General features: G+C 34.5%; 1 protein-coding gene across 1 annotated transcript; it reads left to right on the top strand.

The window, feature by feature from the left end:
- The first annotated feature begins 2958 nt into the window (after window positions 1-2958).
- On the top strand, window positions 2959-8308 carry LOC144701651 (uncharacterized). Its single transcript, XM_078573369.1, has 6 exons — window positions 2959-3118; window positions 4610-4660; window positions 4793-4844; window positions 5789-5847; window positions 7120-7165; window positions 8026-8308. Exons 1-6 carry the CDS (start codon window positions 2993-2995, stop codon window positions 8166-8168), a joined length of 477 nt encoding a protein of 158 aa, XP_078429495.1. The 5' UTR covers window positions 2959-2992; the 3' UTR covers window positions 8169-8308.
- The last annotated feature ends 1023 nt before the right edge of the window (window positions 8309-9331 follow it).

Here is a 9331-nt window from a genome sequence, read left to right as displayed (position 1 = left end):
AGCCGTATTTATTGATATTATATCATCATTTATTTGAGAAAATATATCCAAAAATGCTAGTAGTTCATATCATTTCCTGTCTTATGTTGTAATATTAAGAATAATGCGTACAATCATAATGAACTAACAAAAAAATACTTATTTCAATATCATCTTTGTAAAATTTTAAAACCTATTTATTTGGGATTAAATATTAATGATAAATAAAAATATAAATAAAAAACATTTATTAATAATAGATTTTATAACAATAAAATCATATATAAAAAATAAAATTTTTCGATAACACCTGTCATTTATCCGTATGATTTAACTTTGTATCATTTAACCCTATAATAAGTTCTGCGATAATGAGCCAATTAATCAATATCTATATTGATATTAGTTAATTAAAAATACATTAATTATTTGTAAAAATTCCAATATTGAAATAGGGGAAGATTTTTACTTTATTCTGTAAAATGGATATTTCATGCCATACGATCTATTATATCTATGTCCATAAATCACGAAAAATGATATGCTATTGATAGAAAAAATAACCTCATTTCCTCATTTTTTAAATAAATTGTGGAGTCATCCAAAATGTGATCAGATCATATGACGTGTCTTGTGATCCCCATCTGGTTTTACATCTCATCCTTGGTGAAGCCCATTGAATCACATCAACATCAACCATGTCAGTAATGCATCAACTGTAATTCCATTATCAATGTCATTGAGCTTTGATGAAATTGAGGATGACATCAGGTTAACTTTTACAAACCCTAATCTGAATGTATGGGAAATAAATTATGATATTTTCATTCATCAATAGATGAATTTATGGATTAGAGGCTATTAAGTTCAACTAAATACTCTTATATTGAAGGTCTAAATTTTAAGGTGTATTACTTGAGCTTTCATTTGAAAAAAAATACATGTTCTTTATGGTTTTTAATATAATTCAAAATCAGATCAAAATTTTCCTATGTATCGAACTATTCAAGATGTCCTCTTTTTTCACGTTATAATAATTTAAAATAATATTTTATAAATTTGGATTAATTTGTGTCTGCAATAGAGAATGACCTGAAAGTAATAAATGGGGGATGTATATGGGATAATGTGATACGTGAAACCAATGTGGTTCAAGGGGTTTACATTAATTCATGGCTTCTTGGATCTTACTTGTTCTTTTTCTTATGAAATTGATGAGATGCAAGGTGGAAATATAATATTTCTTCATAGAGGATGGAAAAGAATATTATGTTGTATCTAGGAATTTAATATAAGATTCTCTGAACTATATAACTTGGGGAAGTTGAATTTTGATCATGATAATAATTTTGGATTATATAAGATTTTAAAACCTCATAAAAGAATCAACAAGTCAAATGAATAGTTCTTTCTAAGTTCTGTATGAAATAATGATTTCCTGATTGATATGAGTTAATATTATGTGGAATGAGTCTCTTATAGAATTATCTACACAAGCCCATGAAACTTTTCAAATCACACCATATAGTTTTATCTATTGGCATGCCATATATCTGTAAGTCATTTAATATTTCATGTATATTTTGAAACATGTGCCATAGTATCTTAAAACTACGCAAATTAATTTTAACCTTTTCATTGATTATGATGCACTTTATTTATATTTGTGGAGGTTTTCTCTTCTGTGTTCTTTATAAAGTATGCACCGTGGAAAATTATTAAGACACTTATTTTTATTTTGAATAATGTGGTTCTTTATAAAGTATGCACCGTGAAAAAAAATTATTCCTTTCATTTACACGCTGAACTTAGTATAAAATTCCATTGGGAAGAAACCTCTTGTAATCTATGAGTTTTGCTCATATCATAAGTGACTGTGGACGTTTTAATCTATGAATTCTATATGACCTAAAACAGAACCTTTTCCATGTCTCTTTTATTTTAAAACGTATATACATAATGTATTTCATAGTATATAATTTGAGACTTTTTTATAAATAAATAAATTGAGTATGCGAATTGATTTAATCGTCTTAATTATGTAGAAAAAATTGAATTCTAGAGATAAAATAGGCTCCCAATTCCAGAGATATGATATGGGTTTATTCATTTGATTCCAAGTTAATTAATAACATTTACCTATGCATATCTTCTCTAGACTTGGTCCTCGAGTCAAATCTTCCTCTTGAATGAACCAAATCACGTACATTTTGAACATCATTGATTGATGATACGAAACTAAATAATATGAATCAAGCTTTTGATTAATCTCTTTAATTCTGTGGGTGTAATGTAGGAGTGAAGGATGATAAATTCGTCATCACCATTATCATCACCAAAATTTTTTATTGCCATCATGATATGTTTTGAGATCTGGTAGAATGACAATAAAAAATCTTCATATTTATGATAATAATGACATGACTAAAAATGCTCCATCTTAGCACCTAAATGATGGATGGCCATGACAATGACGCCAGCGATGACGATAATGTCATGATTAAATGCTCTATCTTACCTTATGAATGATTGATGATGATCATGATGAAGACACTAATGGCATGAAAAAATATTGTATTTTTTGTTGGAAATGTTCAACAAAGACAAATATGATAATGATGATGATGATGATGATGACGATGAGGACTCGTGGAAACTGGATGATAATGATGATTTGCCATCAACAATTGGATATGTTGATGATCTTAGAAACCAAATAACAGTGACACTGCCGACTCGTCATCGTCATCCTTGATGCCAAAACCCTAATGCACGGCATCGATAATTGAGAGATATGTCAACAATCAAAATATATCATATACCCTGGCTTTTGAAATGCAATTTTTTCCCATCTTAATTTTAACTGTCTTGTGGGAAATGCAATAAAAAAAATATATTTTTTAATATTTTATTTCCATCTTAAACAGAACTTTGAAACTACTATAAATATGCTAACTGTTATAAAGAGTGAGAGGGAGTTGGAGAGAACAGCGAGAGAAGAGAAGGGCTGGTGATGGGGACGAGGGAAGTCTACGAGGAGAAGTTGCGATCGGGCAATCTCTTCCACGATCCGACGATAAACCCTGGACTTGGCTCGGCGCGCTGCCCCCGCTGCCTCTCGCTCGTCAATCCCCACGCCGTAATTGCGATCCTCCGTTTCGATTATCTTTCTCTCTTTTCTTGCGTATTTTATGGTAAAAAATGGGTTCTTTTTTATTTTTGACCAGCATTTCACCGTCCATGTTGATATGAACTGTGGAATTTGATGGTGCGGAATGGAGGGTAGATTGAATTTCGTTTTTTTTTTTCTTCTCTTTTGGCATTTCTTCGTGCAATGTGTTACGAAATTATTTTTATGTCTTATTCTAGTTAACTTTACGTCGTTAAAATTCAGATTTATTCGGTATTTTAATGATTTTGTATTTTCTCTTTTGGACTGCGGGTGTGGGCGATGGATGAGAGTTCATCGACATGGAAGTTTGAATTTTGGTTTTTCTTTTGGCGTCTCTTCTTGATGTGTTATCAAATTGTTTTTCTGTCTTATTCTTATTAAATTTACAATGTTAACACTCAGGTTTTTCGGTCTTTTAATGATTTAGTATTTTCTCTTTTGAACTGCGATGGTGGGGGATGGATGTGGGTTTATCGACATGGGAAATTGTATTTTGTTTTTCCTTTTGGCATCTCTTCTTGCTACGTATTGAGAAGTTATTTCTTCTATGTTCTTCTTACTGAATTTACATTTTTTAAAATCAGGTTAATTGAGTACAGATGTTCATGCACCAATATTTTGGTCTATTTTGTCACTTAATGCTAATAACATTTTTTCCTTTGAGCCCTATTCACCAGAGCTGGATCAAATGAGATTCGTGTCTTTCATGGATACGGTAGTATTTTTCCACCCACTGGTAAAAACTTTAATGTAGGTGTGGATATTACCTTAGTGTTCATCAACGTTTCGGATTCAAGAATTAACGGATGATGGAGTTCTTGATTTTTGTCAGTTGAATGCAGCTGCTTGACCCAAACCCCAAAAGATGAAATTACATATGCCGAAAAACCTTATCACATGGGTGTTTATATGCTTTGAGGATTCAAGAGCCGAGGGAATATTTTCCCACCGAATCAATCTCCGGGTTCCCCCGTTGGCTTTTCCTCCCGTCTGAGAGCAGGGATGAGTGAAGAGAGATGAAGAAACTTGCTACATAACTAATAAACTACTAACTTTTAGCGTCCTACTTACATCTTTTTCCTTATTTTCCTAATTAGAGGGCTGCCCTATTTAAAGGGAGAGCACCCTAGATGCAAAATGACCAAAATAGCCCAAATGGGCTAAGTGTAGAAAGGTACCCTTGGGGGGTGCAGAATCGGAACATCCTTCTTCTTTGATAGGTTCTTATGTGTAAATAAAGTGATTGATCTGAATCCCTTTCATTCTTTCATTTTCTAGATAATTTTAACATACTTTCTGTGTTGGTGTTGGCTGAATAAAGTGCCAAAACATGTGACAAATTCCAACGGTGCTCTATTTCATAATTTGAAAGACACGGTCTTTGCCTGAAAATATAAGTTCTTCCAATCGCAGAGTCACTCTCTATGCTCATGGGTTTTAAATTTGTTCTTGTGTCAGGAAAATGCTGAATGGACCTTGACGTCTGTTTTGCACGATGCAACTGCAGTGGTACGTCTTCACATCATCTAAGTTTTCACTTTTGCTTAAGTTTATGCCCTCTTGCATTTTTTGATATTAGTTAAACAAATTCTATTTTTCAATGGAGGGATTCGATATTTTCTGATAGTTTTGTTCTTGTAGGCTGGTTCTGGAGCTGGGGCACTGCTTAGTGTTGTCCATAGTTTCAACACTGGTATTTTATTATCAGTATCATTTTTATATTTGGCATTTACAACTCTGTGGGTCTAAGAAATTGTGAATGATTATATATCCCCCAGGGGTATCTTTGTCAATTGTTAAGGTTCTGGCCCTTCGTCGAGATACAAAGCACTTCACATAGAATTTCCAAGAATTGATACTAGTTGAAGAGACTCGGATTCTCGTTACATGAAAATTGATCAATAATTCCGGTGAAACATGAGTGCAGAGTGATTGATTATAATCATAACCACAGATGCCCAGGAAGAATCAGATGAGACAATTAAGGATTATAAGAGATAGCCGCATTGGCTTACCCTCAGTGGTGACATGGAGTGAAGCCGGATCGGATAGCTCTCTCTCGCGATCTGAAGCCGGATCCGATAGCCCTCCTTCGAAATGTAACTCATTTCTTGATGCTCCGATCAGCTGCTCCCTTCTTCTATTAATAGCCAACCGCTTCCCACCTTTATAAGCTTGAACTCGCATGTGCACCTTATGCCACACCTGTGGGGTTGTGCTTGCGGTTCTTCTTGCCTTGGTAAGTGATTATCACCAATTTAACCTATCAGGGTTATTATGGCCTTTTTTCTCTAGGGAAGTTTTTGCCATCCCCTTTAAATATCTTTATCCTTCCTTTTAAGAGAGGGCAGACAAAAAGAAGTTAATGAAGTTGCCATCCAGGTTCCCCATTCTCTCGCTAAGCATGTCCTACATTTCCTAGCCCCAATCCCCTTCAGCCTTCAGTGATTAACTACTTCCTTGAGAAAGCTTCTTGATAGAGTCTCTCCGCGTCCAGTCAGATTATCATCTCATCATCCAACAAGCATTTTACATTCTTATCAGATTCCTTTCGTAAGTGACATTGGCATGAGGACCATTTTTTGGTAAATTATGCATTATAATTTGGATTCTTATTTTGTATTTCAATCTGGGCAGGGATACCTTTTCTGAAAAGGCATGTGCCAGGGCCTAAGTGGCTACAGTTCGCAGTCGGGGTAAACTCATCCTTTGCCTCTGAATTCTATCTTCGAGTAACTATCTCCCTATTTGGGTGTGTGTCTCATAATCCGAGATACTACACATGTACTTATGTTCGCTTTTTTTGATTTAATAATCATCATTGTTGGTAAGTAGATGAGTTTTTTCTTGGTGATGAAGTACATTAATCACAGTTAATATATCTTGACTGTGATGGAGCTCTATTAAGGCCCAATCAAAGGTCACCCAAAAAGGCGATTAAGGGGCCCAGTCAGCCATATGGGCGGGAAACACTCTTGACCGTTTCTTGAAATCATAAAGCGTATTATCCTTGATGTATTTGGACTAATCACTGATGAATGACGCTTGATGTTTCTTGGAGTCTGGAATCCATAGCCATTTGGCAAGCGGATCAAGATTGCTGCATCCGGCAACATCTTGATCGTCCTCCTCTCTCTCTCTCTCTCTCTCTCTCTCTCTCTCTTCTTCCCTCATTTCTTTCCTCTCCCCCTACCTCTCCCTACACATTCTTGATAACTGATAGAGGCATCAGGCTTCAATCAGTTTGTTGCATGAGTTTTCTTTGGACAAATTTTCTTACATTTTTATCATCTTTGATGATTATGATAGTCTAGTGTTAAAATAAAAGTGCGTTGCTCAACTTTAGAGATTATTGTGGACTGACACTTAACAAACTAGTTTGGTGTTCTGTGGGGAATGCAACTGTAAAGGTCTTTGCCTTATTATATTTTAAGTGAAAAAGATAATATCACTGACCAAGATTTCACGCTGAGTAAGCAGTTTACTTTTTTCTCATATTCATTTATGGATATAAAGTTGAAGGCTCATGTTTGTGGGGAGATGATCTGGTTTTAATTATTTCATCATGAACTGTGAGTGGTAGAAGCAATACAGTCTAACTTTTTCCGTATTTATCATCCATCATTCTACGTAAATAGTAAACCTGCCTCAGGATAAATTAACCTCATGATGTTTACAATCAAGATGATATCTTTAACCTCATGATATCTAGTCGCCTCTTCTGACAATTCGAGCTATTTGATTTTCCAACATTTAACTCTATGTATGTCCTCTTCCTCTGATATCCAATTTTTTAGTGGCGTTATTAAAAAAAACTCATTCATCTAATTTAATCCATTTATTTTACTATCTATTTTTCATATTGTGAAGAATTCTAATTTTCACTGATCTATCTATTTTTGCCTTCTACATGATACTTTTTTCTATATCCCTTCCATAATATATAATGTTGGCCGTACAATCTGCAGATTCCTTCGCTGCTGGTTTATTCTAGTGCCAGTGCTGCCCTTGGAAGTATGTCTCCCATCTCATCATCCATTTTTCTCTTCTATGAGTTGAAGGATTTTCAGAGAATATATATCTGCCGTAGGGTGTTTTTCGTTACAAACAACTTTATTAATGCTGATGATCATTCAGAAATCTTCTTTGTTTGTGAAATTCTGTAAGAAATGAGTATTCTGCAGTAAATCACAACAAAGTGATGCAGTTTCCTGAAATCATATACTAGATTTTCTCCTTTCCTTTATATTTTTCTCTTTTTCTTGTTTTTTATCTTTCTTTTCGTTTTTTATTTTTAACATTTTTCTTATTTTTTATTTCTAATTTTTAATATTGATTTTAATTTTTAATATTTCATTTTATCATTTCATTTTAATTTATTTCTTTCCTTTCTCGTTTCTATCTTTCTTTTTCTTCTTTTCCTTTTCTTCAGTTCTGTTTATTTTATTTTTTAATTTATTTTTCCCATTTCTATTATATTTTTACTTATTAGGATTATTTCCAGTTTTTATCTTCTTATTTTCCCCTTTTTTATCATCTTTTCTTTTTCTTTTCTTGCCCTGTCATTTTCTTTTCTTTTTCTTTTTCTTTTCCATAATTCATTTGTGTCACATCAGAACCTGACATATCTTTTTAATTGTAAAGTAAAAGAGTTATTACTACTACTTCACTTGAAAAACGCGTCAAAAGAAAACTAAATGGCGGCTAGACATCATAAATGCTCTTGCACGAAAATGTTTTCTTAGTGCGTTTATGCTTTGTCTTTGAATGAATGTTTCAAGTGATTTTTGGCCTTTGATGCTTGCTCTTCTGTTTTAAACTTTTGGGAAACTCTTGAATCTGACACTTTAGTGATTGTTCTTTCTTGATTCCAGATTACGCAGTTCCCAAGTTTGCCCAGCTTTCAGTGACATCCTACTATACTGCTTCCAGTGTTTCCCAGTATGCGATATCACAACTTACCAGGCACATAGAAGAAACCTACAAATCTGAAAGTCAAAATGAGAAAGAAAGATGACTAAGTAAATAACATCAACAAGGGTCACCTTTCATTAGTCCAGTGATTGTAAATGTCACCTTTTATCTTTTCTATTTAAGCTTCTTTTCAGAATTGTGAACACATAATTCATTTTAACTAGCTTTCTACTTGTTTGGTAATTTAGAAGTTCCTCATCTCTTCTCCTACTATCATGTTTGGTGGGATTCTAATGATTTTATTTAGCCCATATAATGTTTACTGATGTGTCTATGATAAGATCCACAGCCCCTGTCAAGGAATTTTATCTTATGACTTCTGGGAAAGAAATTCCCTTCTAAGTTACTTATTTTTTAAAAGGGATGAAATTTGTTCTGACGTTGGATGATGCCATAGCATGATGAACATCCCAAATTGGGATTAGAGTGTTCTGAATAGGGTTTAACGGTCCCGGTCTGGTCTGTACTTCTAGCAAGGACCTAAACCTTACCTAAGGATTGGTCCGGTTCCGGTCTGATCTTGTCCGGTCCCGGTCCAGTCATGTTGACTAGTCAAAGTCAAAGAACAAAAAGTCAAGATAAAAAACGGTATGGACTTCTCATCAAATGGAAAATTTATTGCAAAGTCACATGTAAAGCCATCTTGAAAAATGAAAAGAAGTATAAAATAAAAAGAGGAAAAGAAAACAAGATTGAAAGAAGAGTAATTGAACAATAAAATAAGTTTTACAGAAGAAGAAAGGAAGATGAAACAGAAGGAGGTAAAGGAACATAATGAGAAAGAAGAAAATCAGGAGAAAGACTAAGAAGGAAAATGGTAGGAAAAAGGAAATAAAGAAGACAGAGTAAAATAAGACTAGAAAAGGAGAAGACGCAGAGAGTGGGAGAGAGAGAGCATGAGAGAGAGAAGAGAGCGTGCAAGAGAGAGAGAGAGAGCGGGAGATAGAGAGTGTGTGTGCAAGAGAGAGGGGGAGAGAGAGTGTGCAAGAGAGAACAAGTAAGAGAGAGAGAGAGCATGAGAGAGAACGAGAAAGAGAGCACCAGAGAGAGTGTAAGAGAGAGAACACGAGAGAGAAAATGAGAGAGGGAGGGAGAGAGAAAGCGAGAGAGCCAGAGGGAGAGAAGGGGAAGAGGGGAAGCGCGATTGGTGGAGAGGCGGAGCACGACTGGAGAAGGGGGGAGAGGGAACCATGACCAGGGGGAGGG

The sequence above is a fragment of the Wolffia australiana genome, chromosome 4 (assembly GCF_029677425.1).
Source record: "Wolffia australiana isolate 7733 chromosome 4, ASM2967742v1".
In the NCBI taxonomy this organism is placed as follows: domain Eukaryota; kingdom Viridiplantae; phylum Streptophyta; class Magnoliopsida; order Alismatales; family Araceae; genus Wolffia; species Wolffia australiana.
The sequence above is the reverse complement of the archived record's forward strand: the minus strand, read 5'-3'. Positions and strand labels throughout refer to the sequence as shown.

What these genes read in the sequence shown, in the direction of transcription:
- LOC144701651 (XM_078573369.1), top strand. Translation starts at nt 2,993, where the DNA reads ATGGGGACGAGGGAAGTCTACGAGGAGAAGTTGCGATCGGGCAATCTC. An exon ending in CGCTCGTCAATCCCCACGCC is followed by an intron (nt 3,119 to 4,609) that starts GTAATTGCGATC and finishes TTCTTGTGTCAG; the next exon opens with GAAAATGCTGAATGGACCTT. An exon ending in TGCCAGTGCTGCCCTTGGAA is followed by an intron (nt 7,166 to 8,025) that starts GTATGTCTCCCA and finishes TCTTGATTCCAG; the next exon opens with ATTACGCAGTTCCCAAGTTT.